General features: G+C 46.3%; 1 protein-coding gene across 1 annotated transcript in view; it reads left to right on the plus strand.

Annotated features, from left to right (window-relative positions):
- Positions 1–13,369, plus strand: part of LOC135399605 (phospholipid scramblase 4-like) — a 34,273-nt gene extending 20,904 nt beyond the window's left edge. Inside the window, exons 3-5 of the mRNA XM_064631332.1 lie at positions 64–234; positions 4,160–4,282; positions 12,437–13,369. Coding sequence (XP_064487402.1) covers positions 64–234; positions 4,160–4,282; positions 12,437–12,448 — 306 coding nt within the window. The 3' untranslated portion in view covers positions 12,449–13,369. The remainder of the gene's footprint in view (positions 1–63; positions 235–4,159; positions 4,283–12,436) is intronic.
- The last annotated feature ends 1,911 nt before the right edge of the window (positions 13,370–15,280 follow it).

The following is a 15,280-nucleotide window of genomic DNA, read 5'->3' on the forward strand; positions in this document are numbered from 1 at the left end:
CTCAAAGCCCCCCACCCCCCAAGAGATCGTATTCTATTTTCATTACATTTCCTATCCTTGTAGGAGATGGAGATCGAAGGTCCTCCTGGAAGAAGAATAGCATTTATTTCGGAGGACTGTTCCATATGGGGTACCTCCCTGACTATCCGTGATGCAAGGGGTACGGCGGCACTAAAGTTGATTGGTCCAGCTCTTCCTGACTACTTCAACTACAGGAATGTGACAGTATTCAAGGTTTGTTACAGTGCTTGGAACAAGTATAATGCGAACATGGCTCACGTGACCAGATAAGCGAGAATATAAAAAAGAAGACGTAGCTGATTTGTTGTCAAGACACCCTGCCTAATATGTTGTACACTGCGCTAGTATACATGCGCAGTCGCTCTTTTTGTTCTTGTAACCTTACGACGAAGACTAAGCTGGTACAAATATTTCGGCAACAACAGCCTATACTCCGCTAATTTTATTAATTGCTCCCAGCTCAGATAAAGGTGTGCGCGGAGGCTGTTCCTCTCGGCGGCGGCGCTCGGCCAATTTTTGGCCGGCGGCGTCAACGTGAATTTTTGAGACGACAGCGTCGTTGGCGGCGGCAACGTTCGTCGCAAATCGGCGACATGCTCACTAGTGCCACGGTTTTCGTATGTTATTTTCTATGGCCTCACGACGGTGCCGGTTTCAGTTTCTCTTGTCTCTATGTGCTAAACTACCCGTAAGTGATCTTAGTGATAATGCTTAGAAAGCAGGGAGTTGGTACCATACAACCAGAAAGAAGAAACCGTGCATGAAAGCGAGAAAGGGCCAGTTCTCATTTATCGACGCCCGACGCGACATCGTGAACGGGCGGTGGAAGTAGAGGCGCATTTCCGCCGCCCCGTAAGAGCGCACGATTTTCATGTTCCCACCACAATGACATTCTGTTGTCCAAAGCAGACGAAAACTCAGGAGGCGTTACCTTTCTCTGCTACCTTATCGGTCGCCAATATATAGTTCTCCTCACCTCTCGCCGACGTCGTGAAAGGCATCGGTCTCGACAGGTCCCCCAAGGTCGCCATTTTCCCATGTATTTGTTCCTATCCCGATGCATGCAATGCAGGAAGCCGCCCTTAGATACCCCATTGTTACCAGACGTTGGCTTGCGTTTGATTGTAGCGCGCTAAGGATCCAGTTGAAGCACAATCCAAGCCAGGCCAAGTCACCGAAGGAGAAATGGACGACTGCGCCTGCGGCGCCTGGTACGACAGGTACGCTATGTGATGCATGCCGCAGTGCACTAGATCCTTCCGATGGCTCAACACGTTTAAAAACGGGACCAAAAAGTGAAACACGACACAGAAAGTTGTTATAGGCGTTTTATTTGGACGTATAAAGACTAGATTCATTCGCAGAAACAGCAAAAACATTTTGCCGCTAAACTTAGCGCGCTGAAGTGATCCGGAACGGCAACAGTGGGGTATCTAGTGGCGGCCTTCTTCGTTGCACGCTTTTCCGAGGTGAGTTTGGGGACCTGGGTCTCGACGTCTCTCCTCTCCCAACGCCGGAAATGCGCGTCTATTTCCGCCCACTCACGACGTCGCGTTAGGCGTCGCCATGTGAGAACTGACACAAAGAAACAATTAAGGACAAGACCTCTTGTTTGTGTGAGACTTTTTTTCTCTTTAAAGCACGTTCTCATGATGGGAGATTCGTTAATTCAACGTCAATACTGCAGAGATTAAACTGGCTGCACGTTTGAACAACCTTTGGTCCGGCTACCCAAATTACGACTTTGACATGCAAGCACAACAGTTAGCTGTAGCTGATAAGCATTTCGCAACTTCAAAGTGGTATAAAAGGGAATATACGGGTTGTTGCACTAACTATATCAAAAATAGAGGGAACGCTGTGGGAAAACATAAATCAACATTATTCTTCTTATAGGCAGCTTTTCCACGTAGAATTGGTTTTATCCACTATTGTAATTGAGGCCAATTCAATCGCGTCAATAGAGCTCCGAAGTGTGTTACGTCAGCGTAACCCTTTTTCCCACAGACAGAAAATGCATTTCTGATTAGAAGGTACATTTTCTACTGTACCCCAATACAATGTTAGCCGCTGAACAAGATGCGAAAGCAGGCCTTGGGACACTCCAAGACAACTTTGTTTTTAATGATAATGATTGGGGAATTTCATCATTGGGGGGAGAGGGAGACTGATAGATTTAACAGGGAGGCTGGCAAATTACCATAGTAGTTATCATTATGTTACCAACTTCAATAGTGTTGTAGTAGGGAATGTTGTATTCAGGAACAGAATGGGGCAAATCTGACCTGAAAAAAACTTTCTCTTTCTGGCAAACGACGTTATTGCCGTGGCAAATTTTGTAGTTCCATTCCAGAAACAGAATGTTTTTCAAGTACATTTTGATAAAATGACTTACAGTACATGGCAAAACCTCGCTACAAATTTGAATGTCGTTGGTCGCACAACAGAGATAGAACGAAATGAGTTGGTTGAAACATACTGCCTGTACTGAATCATACCGGCTAATCACGGAAATGCAGAAAAATGCAATCTTTTCCGTACCACACTTCGATCTCCTGTATACAGTATAGAGCACTGCACGGGCCCGGGCCGCCGGCCCGGCCCGCGGGCCGGGCTGGGCTTGTTATTGGCTGTGTGCCCCGGGCCGGGCCGAGCCCGGGCCGACAAAATACGCCAGCACCGCGGGCCGGGCCGGGCCCGGGCCGACAAATATGTTCCCGAGAGTCAGGCCCGGCAGGGCCACCCAGCTAATTCCACACATTGGAGATGCATTAGTTCATATCATCATGCGCTTGCGTCATTCCTGTGCATATTTTGCAAAGACAAGCAAGGGTACTGCATTATGCATATGATTCGACCCTCTAGAACATTAGAACAAGCCACTTTTACATTGCTCCTCACTCCTCACATATTTCACAATCACTTTGGCAAAGCTTGGTGAGAGGGATAGGGACTGGGAGAAGCAGTTTGTCGACAGCATGCTCGATCTCCGCAAAATCTTGACAGTGTAACGATAACGCCCCGTGCGTTCTGGATTTAATTTGGTCTCGTGCGGTTACGGTGTTAAACCGCCATCACTTGTATGTTTGTCTTCTCTCCTTCTAAATTTACTTATAAATTTGTTTGATAATCGCCAGAAACGCGTAGGTCGCGGCTGGAAATACTATGCCGGGATCTACTCGCCGGGTCACCGGGCCGGGCCCTGCCGGGCTCTATTTGCTTAGACGCCGGGCCGGGCCGGGCTCTAGTCACTGGGTCACCGGGCCGGGCCGCATAAAAATATGAAGGTCCGGGCCCGGGTCGGGCCGGGTCGGGCCGGGTCGGGCCCGGAAAAGTCGGCCCGTGCAGTGCTCTAATACAGTACACTGCCCGTGGGAATCGCTGATGTAAACGGACTAGTTCTCCGCTAGCCTTGCATATAACAACAGCAACAACAACAAAAAACAGTTCCTTGAAAATTGGCCCAAATGAACGGTGTAGTGCATAGGTACATAATGTGTTCATTTGAGGACGTTTTAGTATAGTCTTACATAATCAAAAATTACATCTTTACATGCGACATTATGTACACTGATTCAACACAGAACATCCCAGGCAAACAGCAGCCATCTATTAGCCCCATGCCCCTATGAAACCACAATACTCAAGGCAAGGAACACTTTTCGTGAATTTAAGTTCATGCGAATAACGTTATTTCTCAATTACTGTCATTATGTCATCTGTAGTAGGCCATATTCTTTGGTGACAGATGACCTGAGTGAACGAAAAATGTAGTTCTGGTACAGTTATTTCTAGAGTGCAGTAAATTCTAGAAGGCATAAAGTATGAAAAAAAAAATCAAGACACGATAGGGTTCCGTTCAGCCAGTTCAAAAGGAAATGGGTCTTAAATTCAGGCTTCTTTACATGGTTTGCATAGGACCTGCCGGGTGTGCCCTTAAGGATACTTAAAAGGAAACACGCGGTACTCCAAAAAATCTCGAATAAAAGTTGTTTCGTTCAAAAAGTAGGTTTGCGGTTGGCAGCAAAATGTTTCGACCAGGCATGACAACGAAGTGTAGGATGAGATACCTTTGTGAATCACCGTGGATAGCACTATAAAGTACAAAGTCTGTCCACATTTGACTGCATCTTTTCAGGTGCAAACTATGGCTGGCACTACAGTGGCAGAGATAAGGACCAATGGGGTAGCCACTGTCTTCTTCCCCATTAGCTTGGATGTCTATATCAAAGGGTGCCTCATCGCTTCCTCAATTTTGATTGTAAGTGTTATCTGCAAGTGCTAGCAATGTGCGTCCTCTTTAATAATTAATTGCGTCTTTTCTGCACAAATTACACACTATTTTTCGAGGTATCACTTTAACTATACTCTTGAAAAAGCTGAGGCCTAAGGATAGCGTAGTCTATTGGGCACAAGTATATCTGTGTATCATTTGGTATAAATGTTCCCCACGAAACCACGAGCCAATGTGCGTGGCATGGCCTTTCTCAATGGGTATGTAGTAGCATGGTGGAGAATTGAAACATCACAGTTGGTTAACAAAGAATATATTGTGAGAACAGAACTGCGCGAGTACATGGCCTTGTATTTCCAATATTTTCCATGAGGCTGACATATGATGTTTCCTCAACTGTAGGATAAACTTTGCGGTAACAAGTAGTACACATCAGTTGCTGTAACTGGCATGCATGCTGAGTGCTTCCATGTGTGTTGTGTTGCGCGACCTTGTCTGCTGAAAAGTCCATGTCTGTACATGAACTTTTTCCGCAGCAGTATTCTCGCACGCAGAATACATTAAGACACGTCTGCACGTGTCCCTAGGGAACTTTGATGTGAATATACAAACACCCTGCACAAATGTCGCGTTCGCGAGAGCTCAGAGAGGACGTTGTATCCGTCCAAGCAGTGTCAAAATTATAGCGCCGTTGTACTCCTTGTTCATCAGCAACTGCAACGTGAACGCCGAAAATGCAGTGCGAATCATTGAAGTTGCTTCTGCGCAAGACATGACAAGACCAGGAGCCTGATATTTAGAGTATGCCGGAATCGCCCCACTGGAAAGTCCAATCAGTGAGCGCCCTATTGGCGACCATCGGGAGCGCTGTTCTTCCAGGTCGTGGAGATTGTGATCATGTCATGAAACGTCACCTGTACGTTCGCGGCGAACGTGCTCATACGGCCAGAAACGTTGCACTGTGTTCCACGCAACTTTATCGTATACATTCTCATGAGCGGGCGTTTGTGACCAGCTCCCGTGGCATAGTGGTTAGGGTGGCCGCCTTCCACGCCGAGACTGGGAGGAGACACGGGTTCGAATCCTGTCCCCGCCTGTGCTGTCTGAGGTTTTCCCTGGGTTTTCCGAAGACTTTTCAGATGAATGTCGGCACAGTTCCCCCTGAAGTCGGCCCAGGACGCATACTAACCCCTCTGTCCCCCACTCCTTCCTGCTGTCCTCCCTCCATCTGCCCATGTCTGTACGCCGCTCATAGCCACAGTTGCTTCGCGGCGCTGACACGGAATTTAAAAAAAAAAGTTGGTGTGTTTACCGACCGCGTAGGGCTTGTCACAACTATATGGCTGTGTAAAAGCGAAGTAGATGAACTCGAGCAGAATGGCTTGAGCTGCGTTTCCATTCATGTGCTTCACTGAAGATGTGCTGGGGTTCCTTGTCTGCAGGCGATGATACTTAAAGGGGCACCAAAATGCAAAAGCAACTTGCCCTCAAATGAAAGTCCATGTTTCAATTAGTGCAATTCAAGCAAAATTAGTTCACACAATGTTACCGTTAGGAAGAAAAACGCTATGAAAATAGAGACGTCTTGGAGGAGGAGGAGGAGTGTCGTTGGGAGGAACCCGAGAGGTCTGCCTGCCTGATTAGGCGGCATGTTTCTCGGGAAGGGAAAGGTGGTGGAGAGGAGGAGAGGAAAGGGTGAAGTGGAAGACCGAGCGGAATCCGCTCGGGGGGAGGATAGCTGCGTCCATGGGCCGACTTCAGGGGAACTGTGCCGGCATACGCCTATTACACATCTGAGGGAAACCCAGGAAAAACCCCAGACGGCACAGCCGGCCCGCGGATTCGAACCGCGGACCTCCCAGTCTCCAAGCGCACGCGTTATCGGGGGGCCCCAGGAGGCAAAGATTGGCGGCATCCAATGAGACAGCAGGAGAAGCGCGCGCATAAATATTTTCAGCTTCGAGTGGCGTCTGAAGGTCACGTGGAGCGTGATATCCTGCCGTCACGGTGTAGCATCTTCGTGAACTTTTTTCCGTACTTTTCTGACAGAACTTCAAATATTTAATGTATTAGAGATGAGCCTTTGTATGCATTCTTCAAGAGAAAAACTTTTGCTTTGCATGTAAAGTCAGTTTCAATGTTACAGCCTAACAAAGCTGAAAAAAAGTCACTCCAGTCAAAACCTGCTGGGTTGGCAACCGGAAATCATACTGAAATGGGGTTTGCGCTATTTTGTTCCCACTTGTGCGGTACATAGCAAATATTTTCGGCAAAAGTCAATGGGGGCTCTCGGAGCCCGTTTGTCGACTAAAAATGGAACTACCCAGCGGAAACAAAGAACTTCCGTGGAAGATTAAGGCGCTCTCAATGCCGTGATCAAGTCATCGACGTCCGAAACGCGGAAGCCATGAACTGTGAAGCCAACACCATAAGAAGCGCACGGATGCAGAGGCACGTTTTCAATGTCATTTTCTGTGTCAGGAGCAGACATGCCACTATAGGTAGTCGCCTGCCTGGCCACAGAGAGATGTGTGCAGGAGCTTCTTGAGGGAGGTTGATGACTCTTCAGGTGGGAGAGATGTTGGGTGATGTCGCGGTGCAGATTGGGGCTCAGGCTCACGTTTGTTGCAGTTGCTGTTGACGTTGCTTATGGGCATGAGGGTCAGATTGCCATGTACGCCATGGTGCTCTGAGCAGGGATCGGAACCGAAACTGAACCCGAACCGAAAACCGGAAAAACCGTTATTTTCTGACGAACCCGAACCGAACCCGAACGATTTTTTTGCTTGTGCTGAGCCGAACCGGAACTGAACCGAAAAAAATTGATACGGTTACCGGTTCGGGAATCGGTTCAGAGGTGAATTAATTGTACTACTGACCGACCTTTTTTTTTTTTTTTTTTGCTCACCTGAACGGTTATCTCACGCCTTTCTCTTACAATCGTGTGCGGTGAGAGTAAGCTAGCTTGTACGTAGCAAAGTTACTGCCCGTGGACCGGTTAAACCGAGGCCGAAAAAAGTAACTGTTCCAATCCCTGTAAATGCCCCGACCGCTGACAGATTTTTTTTTTTTGTCTGTGTATGTGCGGGGGGGGGGGGGGATTCTCCCTGAGCCGAACCCGAACCCAACCGATATACCTGAACCGGTTCAAGCTGATAATCTCGGTTCAGCGGAGCTAAACCCGAACCGAACCAATATGCCTGAACCCGAACCCGAACCGGACCGAAAAAATTACCGGTTCCGATCCCTGGCTGTGAGGAGCTGCGAGGGAGGTTGTTGCGGTTTACCAGCTCCAGGAAAGCAGTGTGGTGAAAGTTGAGATCAGCGCCATGCTTGATGATGAGTGTGGTGATGTATGCCGACCCTGGCCCTCGTAAAAAACAGCCTGGATCCACTGTGGAACCAGCCTGGCCAGCCCAGGCTGGAGCTGGGCTGGCCAAGGCTGTTTCCATGCTGGGTCTAGCGCTTTTTGAATTTCCATTCTGAAACCATCTAGCTTCCATTCGGAAACCAGGATGGTTCCGTGCTGGAGCCGAGCTGGAAATGGGATGTTCCAGCGAGTACGCTGGATTGTGCGAGATTCTTCGCTGTGAACGTTGTCAAGATAATGTTGGCTTATATACGTCAAAACAGAGACGAAATTAATTTCACAAATGTGTGGAAATAATTTATGCCCAAATATAATAAAATATCTAAATAAAATAATAAAATAAAGAAAGAAAACAAATAAATAAATATCCAGAAGTGTGCGAGGTTATCCACAGAACTCCACGTATATGAGTAGATTGAAAAAAAAATATATTTTTGATTGGTGGGGGATATGTTCAATGCAAAGTAAAAAAAAGAGAAGGGAAAGGTTGATTGGCTTTACGCTGCGAGACGTAAGCTTCCCCAGTCTGTCAAACCGAAACTATAGCCACAATGCTCTCATCGTAAAATGCGACCAACCGCCATCGGCATCAACTTAGAATCTGCTTTGAACCAGTGTTGCCACATCTACAGATTTGTATGAAGATCTACAGATTTCCGGCAGCCCCCCCCCCCCCCATCTACAGACCTACAGATTATTTCTGAAATCTACAGATGTTTTTACTCTATCATGAAATAAGCCTGAGAACGGGATACACGAAATACACGAATGTACACAAAGATCGTTACCATACTCAGGCGTGTTTCATGGATTTCATGCACCAGCCAGCCTGCATATACGCTATGTTGTCAGATCTTCGGACAACCGTTGTGACGAGAAGCCCGATTCATGATGCTCCACTCTCGGGAGAGAAAAAAAAATAACACGGAACGAAGTTTTAGTTTCATGTTTGCTTCGTGGTGTGTCAGTATGGCTGTCAGTATACAGTCTTTGATATTTTGCATCACTCGTGGCACAGAGGGTGTTCGTACTTAATCAAACGATGTACCTACTAACCATCATGGTTAGACCGTTTATGTATTGACTTGTCTGATGATGATGCTTAATCTTTTCTTATTCTTAATTGATGCCTTCACTAGAAGCAAATGGATACGCAGTCGCCGGCGCATTGCTGGCATCGACCATGACACCGACAATCAGGTGGTGGTAGTGTTTTAAATCAGAGCGGTTTGCCTGACTGCTTGCTGCTCGGTTCTTTCGAAACAGTAGAGCCAGCACCAGGATTTGAACCCCAGGGAGAACACATTCTGCGCACCTCCACAATCACATTGCCATCACATATTTCCGTTGTTTCTATGCAACAACCGAAATAGAAAATGTGAGACAACGAAACGCACAAAATCCTGGCCTAAAAACGGACGATGTTCATTAAGCAAATTGTACGTTTTACTGCGATCTACAGATTTCTACGGAAATCTCCATGCTTTTTAACAAGTGATCTCCATACTTTTCCTCCGACGGGTGTGGCAACACTGCTTTGAACTGGGAAACGTCGGTTGTTGCAGCCTGGTAATTTAGATGTTTCCTCCTGCATTTTACCTTCGCCGACCATATAAAAGTGTGAGCGTCTTTGCATTTGTGTAGTCGTGTGCTCTCTTATGCATTTTGTTTCTGAACGCGTGCATGATCTCTGTTACGACAAAGGGTAAGAGGCGTGTGCTGTACGGTTGATCCTCAAGTCCCAAGTCTGAACCAAGAGGTGCAATAGTGACCCGATACTTGTCTATAATTACCTCATCTGCCTTCATGATGTGCCATTGTCCCGCGTGCACGGGACGGACTTTGTCGGACTGTTAAATGCATATGAGAACGAGCGACTGAGAAGTGATTTGTGATTTCGCACATGCATGTATCAAATCTTTGCATCAAATTGTGTGATATCACATTATCGTCTCAGTGTTGCCACTGTTGCTGCATGTACGCTATTTGTAGCATATCTGTTATCATACCTGCTATGGGCTGTTAGTTATTCTTGTTACAATAAGTATTTGAATTTATTGCTGTTTGTCACTTTATTCATTTGTTAGCGTGCTTCCAGTGTCTGCTTTGTGCAGCAGTTTATCTTGTATAAGTTGCTTCTACTTGAGCGGAACCTCCTGTAAACGTCTTCCGTTCACATTTGCAAGGCGTACCGAGTTTCCATTTATAATACGTCTTCGCCATCTGTGTTGAAGAGGTATCCTTAAAGGAGTACAGAGGGCCATCCAAAAAATTTTCAGATTAAGACATCTGATGAAAGTGTGTGTGTCATTATACCGAATAGCGCGAAAGGTTTTGATGTGTGCAATTTGTTTCCCAGAAAAAAACTCACATAAACGTAGCTCCGCGCCTTCACCCTTAACTCGCCACTCCAGCTATAACGAGGATGAGGAGGTATGATGCCACGTCACCGATGACGGCATAAGGAGACTCGTTCTGGTTTGCCGGTCAGTGGGGGTCAGCGCCTTGTCCCTTTGCCGCCGTAAACCTGTTTTGCCAGTTTTCCCGGAGAATTGGGGAGAGAAGGAGCGGCCGAAGCATTACCGAGCAAGGAGAAAGGCTTTATCAGAACCCCGAACAGCCGAGTAGCAGACGACAGCGGAGTAGCAGACAACATTTCTCTAGGCCAATGAGCGAGCGTTCTCCTTATAGCGTCAGCGCGCGGTTCCAGGCAGATCACAGGCTGGTACTGCTCTTCACCACCGTTGCGCACGGTCGCTTTTTGCGGCGTATTTCAGATTCAATTTCTGCGATAATTATGACTCCGTGGTGTAAATTACTTCGCATGGTGCATCTTACTGGTCTACTTAACAGTTTTATAGGAAGAAAACTGGGTGTTAAAAATGACTTCTGTGCTACTTTAAGGAAGACATCCTGTAAATATCTTCAGTTCACGTTTGCAAGACGTACCAACTTTCCATTTATAATACGTCTTCGCCATCTGTGTTCAAGACGTATCTTAGACGAGGACGATTTGTGTGCACTGAGTAAGTTTACTTTCGGTGGACCTACTGACTGTCTCAAATCAAAAGCAGTAGGAAACACAGGCGTTGAGTTGACGGTGAGCTAATAATCCCACCAGGTACAGTTTTGCAGATATCTGCCTCTTTTTTCATTTTTCAACTTCAGGCACTGTCACCACACATTCCATTTTCCGTTTCTCTAAGCAGAACTGCAAGCAACACTGCCACGTGACCTTTTGGCCAAAATCGAAGACGCAGTTCACCAGCGTGCACCGCGTTAGCAGAGGTGCTCCCACCGTAAGAACAGCAGGCTCCCTCCACAGCGTTACACGTAGGGGAACCAGAGCGTAGAGGTGACCATAGACCATGGTCTATTCCCATGCAAAGGGAAAACAGATACTATACATTGCTCGTCTTAGGAAGTCCAGCAAACTCGATAGTCGTTCTCGCCTCCGAGGCAAAATGGAGGGTGAGATGTTTAAGTGTATTTCAATTACGCACACAAACAACACTGAATTGGGAAATTTCTGAGAGTATTATCTCCCCGTCAACTCAACGCCTGTGTTTCCTACTGCTCTTGATTTGAGACAGTCAGTATACGTCCAGCGAAAGTAAACTTAGTCAGTGCACACAAATCGTCCTTGTCTAAGATACTTCTTCAACACAGATGGCGAAGACGTATTATAAATGGAAAGTTGGTACGCCTTGCAAACGTGAACTGAAGATAGTTACTGGATGTCTTCCTTAAGGATGCCACTTCAACAGAGATGGCGAAGACGTCATGACCTATGACCATGACCTATGACCATGATCTATGACTTCTGTCATGGGTTTACAAAATGTCTGTTGTTGCTGTCTTGAAGATGTTTACTTTATTTGTAAAAAATGTGTGTTGTGGGAGTCCTGAAGACGTCTGTTATACATATAAAAAACATCTGTAGTGGCTGTCTTGAAGACGTGTTTCGTACGTTTACAAGACATCTGTTGCGGGTGTCTTGAAGATGTTTACTATATGTTTGAAAAACATCCATACTTAGGCTGTGAATTTCACACATCACATGTTCATTGACTGACACATCACAGCTTTAGTGATCTTGGGAATGCACGCTGATGGTTCCAGAAGGACAAGCACCACGTTCAGAGTCGACTTGGATACCAAGTAGAAGGGACACCTCTTGAATAAGGTGTCTGCATTTTTGTTGCCAGCTGACAAATTCAAGCGAATGCTTCTTTCTTTCCATTGCACTGGATGAAATAGCATATTATGTAAGCGTGATGACGTCTGACGCCTTCAGGTCTAGTACAAATGGTGCAATTTAGAGCCCTGCATGAATGAAACTTTTTGCATCAGCATCCGACCCGTATCCGCGCACACGTTATCCGCGTCCGATCCACATCCGCAACATACACAACAGTTTAGATTCGCATCCGATCCGCTGAGCAAAACGCACCATCCGCATCCAATCCGCAAAATCCGCACATTTGGTAGCTGGCACGGAAATACCGCAGGAAGCGTATGTTGGTATAATTTTGGATGCCTCCATGCTGTCACGGAAGCACTCACGACGACAAGCTAAGGTATACCTTTCAACAAACGCGATATGGAGAAACTTCTGCAACACATGGAACTCTACCTCACCCGTGCTCGCGTGGTTTGAGATGTCCGCATCCGATCCGCACACAGCAGGAAGCGCTAAATTTTTATCAGAATCCATCAGAATCCATCTTCCATCCGCAGATGGTGCAGGGCTCTAGTGCAATTCACGTTAAATTATAGAACAGGCTAATTAGTGCATCTGCTCTTTCCAGCCCTACCCTTAGTGCACAGAAAGACTCAGCTTCGCACCTCGCTCACAAAAATAGGAAGCAATCAGCCACACTCCACAAGATATAGTGACTGGGAGATATGTACAGGAAGAAGATACCTCTAAGAAGGAGGAGCTAGTATACACCGTACACACCTTTCACGTCGACCTTCAGAACTTGGACGGAGCCACACGTTACTCGCAAAGAAAAGTTATCCGCACTACCTAGGAAAACGAATTCGAGTTACTTCGTCCCTACTTCATGGCCTTTGTTGCCTTTGTGCCATTAAACCCATAACCTCTCTCTCTCTCTCTCGTCCCTACTTCGTTCAATTATAGAGTGGTACGTACCAAACGTTGAGCGCAATTTAAAGAAGCATGGGAATCATTTGGAATCGCTTGATATGAACATACTAGCTTCATAAACTGTTACGCAAAATATTTACTTCGAAAAGCGCGAATTTCCTGAGAAATTAGTTTGCGATGCGCTCCGTGGCGACAGTCTCCCCCAAGCCGAGTCTGGCGTGTGGTGACGTCAGGCGTCCGAGCACTTCATTGGTTGCCAGAAGCGTCCGCTCCCCGCCAGAATCGTCTGCTAGCTCAGGAATCATGGCAACTTACCGACTGAGACGCTGTTGCTATGTATTTGCGTTTGACATTCACTTGCTTTCTTACATGATTTGTCTCGTACGTTTTGCATAAAACAAGACTGCGGGCAATGTTAAAGTTGTGGCCAGGCCTCTGTGTTGCAGTGACAGCCCGGGTTGAGGTGGATCGTACGTGGTTGTGATTTCTGTTCCGATTGTGCTGAGGTGTCGTTCATTAGCGAACAGTATTGTGCCTGTGTGTGCGGCATATATATGATACGACTAAATACATTCCTGTCAGTTGGAGATTTATTCCATGTGTCATGGTTGTATGCTGCGTATGACCATTAAAAAAAATTATTTGACCATGTGTTTTGGGGTTTCCCACACATGGCTAGCAGATGAGCTCTACTGACTTTATTTTAGTATTCATGTTGTTGTGTTTGTGGAGATGTTGCCCTCCTGGTATCAGTAAGATATGGTAAGAGCAATGTTACACAGCTATGCATTCATCGGTCCGCTCTTTCGCCTCAGATGCCAGTGTCCATGCGGTTCAGAGCCCATAGTGTTGACCACAACAAGGAGAGGTCATGATGGTCGACAACCTCTTCAAGTGAAAACACTCGTCACTGTGCCGCGTATTCCTGACTATGCATTTGTAAACAAGAAGAAGCATTATATTTCAATCCGAATGTTCGTTCACAGTTAGCAGCATCACTTACCAGCCTCCGGAACATTCGTGTGGCGAAATCGAAGCTCGCGAAGCTTAGCCTCCAACTCCATAAAACGTTTCGTCAAGAAGAGCAAATGTGTCGCCTAAAGAGTGTTCAGTTCATCACCGGTGCTTTCCACGGCGTCTGATGAGCAACAACGCTTCCTTCGCGGTCGGCTTGCCAGTGCCGCGACGCCGGAGAAATCGCAAAAAATAAAGAAAAACACGGTGCGGCCATATGACGTCAGGGGCTGACAGCCGAGTGAGGGGGCATTTCTGCCGCGAGATTCAAAGCTCCCTCGCTCTCCAGGATCGCGCGCTACGCTCAAACTTTTTGTGCGAATATGTATCACAGGGCTCAGAATCGTAATTTCTACTTCTCCCATCATATTTTATTCCGATCATTTTCATGCTCCTTTAAGCCGTCTCGCTGATAAAACGGTACACTCAAAAATCAAAACCTTCTCACAAACGCCATCACGCCAGATTCAAAATGGCGAGCGTGGGAGAGGGAGCGTCTAAGGCGGAGGCGCAGAGATAGAGCGAGGGCGAAGGGAAGGCACCGGCATAGTCGGAATGGGCTGGCTTGGCATGTTTCGAGCACATTCTTTAGCATGCGTCTTCAAACAGAGAGAAGATAATTGACACAAACAGAAATTGATCATATGTCTCGCAAGCGGAAACAGCAGGTGCTTACAGGTAGTCTTCCTTTAATGTCTTTACAGAGGTGTTAAAGGATGGAAGGAACATCTTACATGAAAGAGAAAAACTGCACATCTGCAAAACGGAAATGAACGACGTTTACAGGAGGTTTTCCTTTCGCATACGTCTTTGACACAGATACTGAGGGCGTTTTCTAAATAGAAAATATGTGCATCTTGGAAACGTAAACGGACAACATTTGCAAGAGGTTTTTATTTAGCCCAGGTCTTTAATAAAGACGACAGAGACGTATTATAAACAGAGAAAATGATGCGCCTTGCAAACGTAAACGGACGACGTTTACAGGAGGTTTTCCATAGGATACATCTTTCACAGAAATGCCGAAGACTTTTTATAAATGGAAAATATGTGTGTCTTGCAAACGCAAACAAACGACGTTTACGGGAGGTTTTTATTTAGCACACGTCTTTAACAAAGACTGCGGAGACGTATTATAAACGGAGGAAACGATGCGTCTTACAAACGTAAATGGACGACGTTTACAGGAGGTTTTTCTTTAGGACACATCTTTCACGGAGATGCCACGACGTATTAGAAACGGAAAATATGTGCGTCCTGTAAACGCAAACGGACAACATTTACGGGAGGTTTTTATTTATCACACGTCTTTAACAAAGACTGGGGAGACATATTATAAACGGAAAAAACGATGCGTCTTGCAAACGTAAATGGGCGATGTTTACAGGAGGTTTTTATTTAGGATACGTCTTTCACGGAGATTCCGAAGACATATTATAAACGGAAAATGTGTGCATCTTGCTAATGTAAACTGACGACGTTTACGGGAGGTTTTTATTTAGCACACGTCTTTAACAAAGAAGGCGGA

Source organism: Ornithodoros turicata, chromosome 7 (assembly GCF_037126465.1).
Source record: "Ornithodoros turicata isolate Travis chromosome 7, ASM3712646v1, whole genome shotgun sequence".
NCBI classification, from domain to species: domain Eukaryota; kingdom Metazoa; phylum Arthropoda; class Arachnida; order Ixodida; family Argasidae; genus Ornithodoros; species Ornithodoros turicata.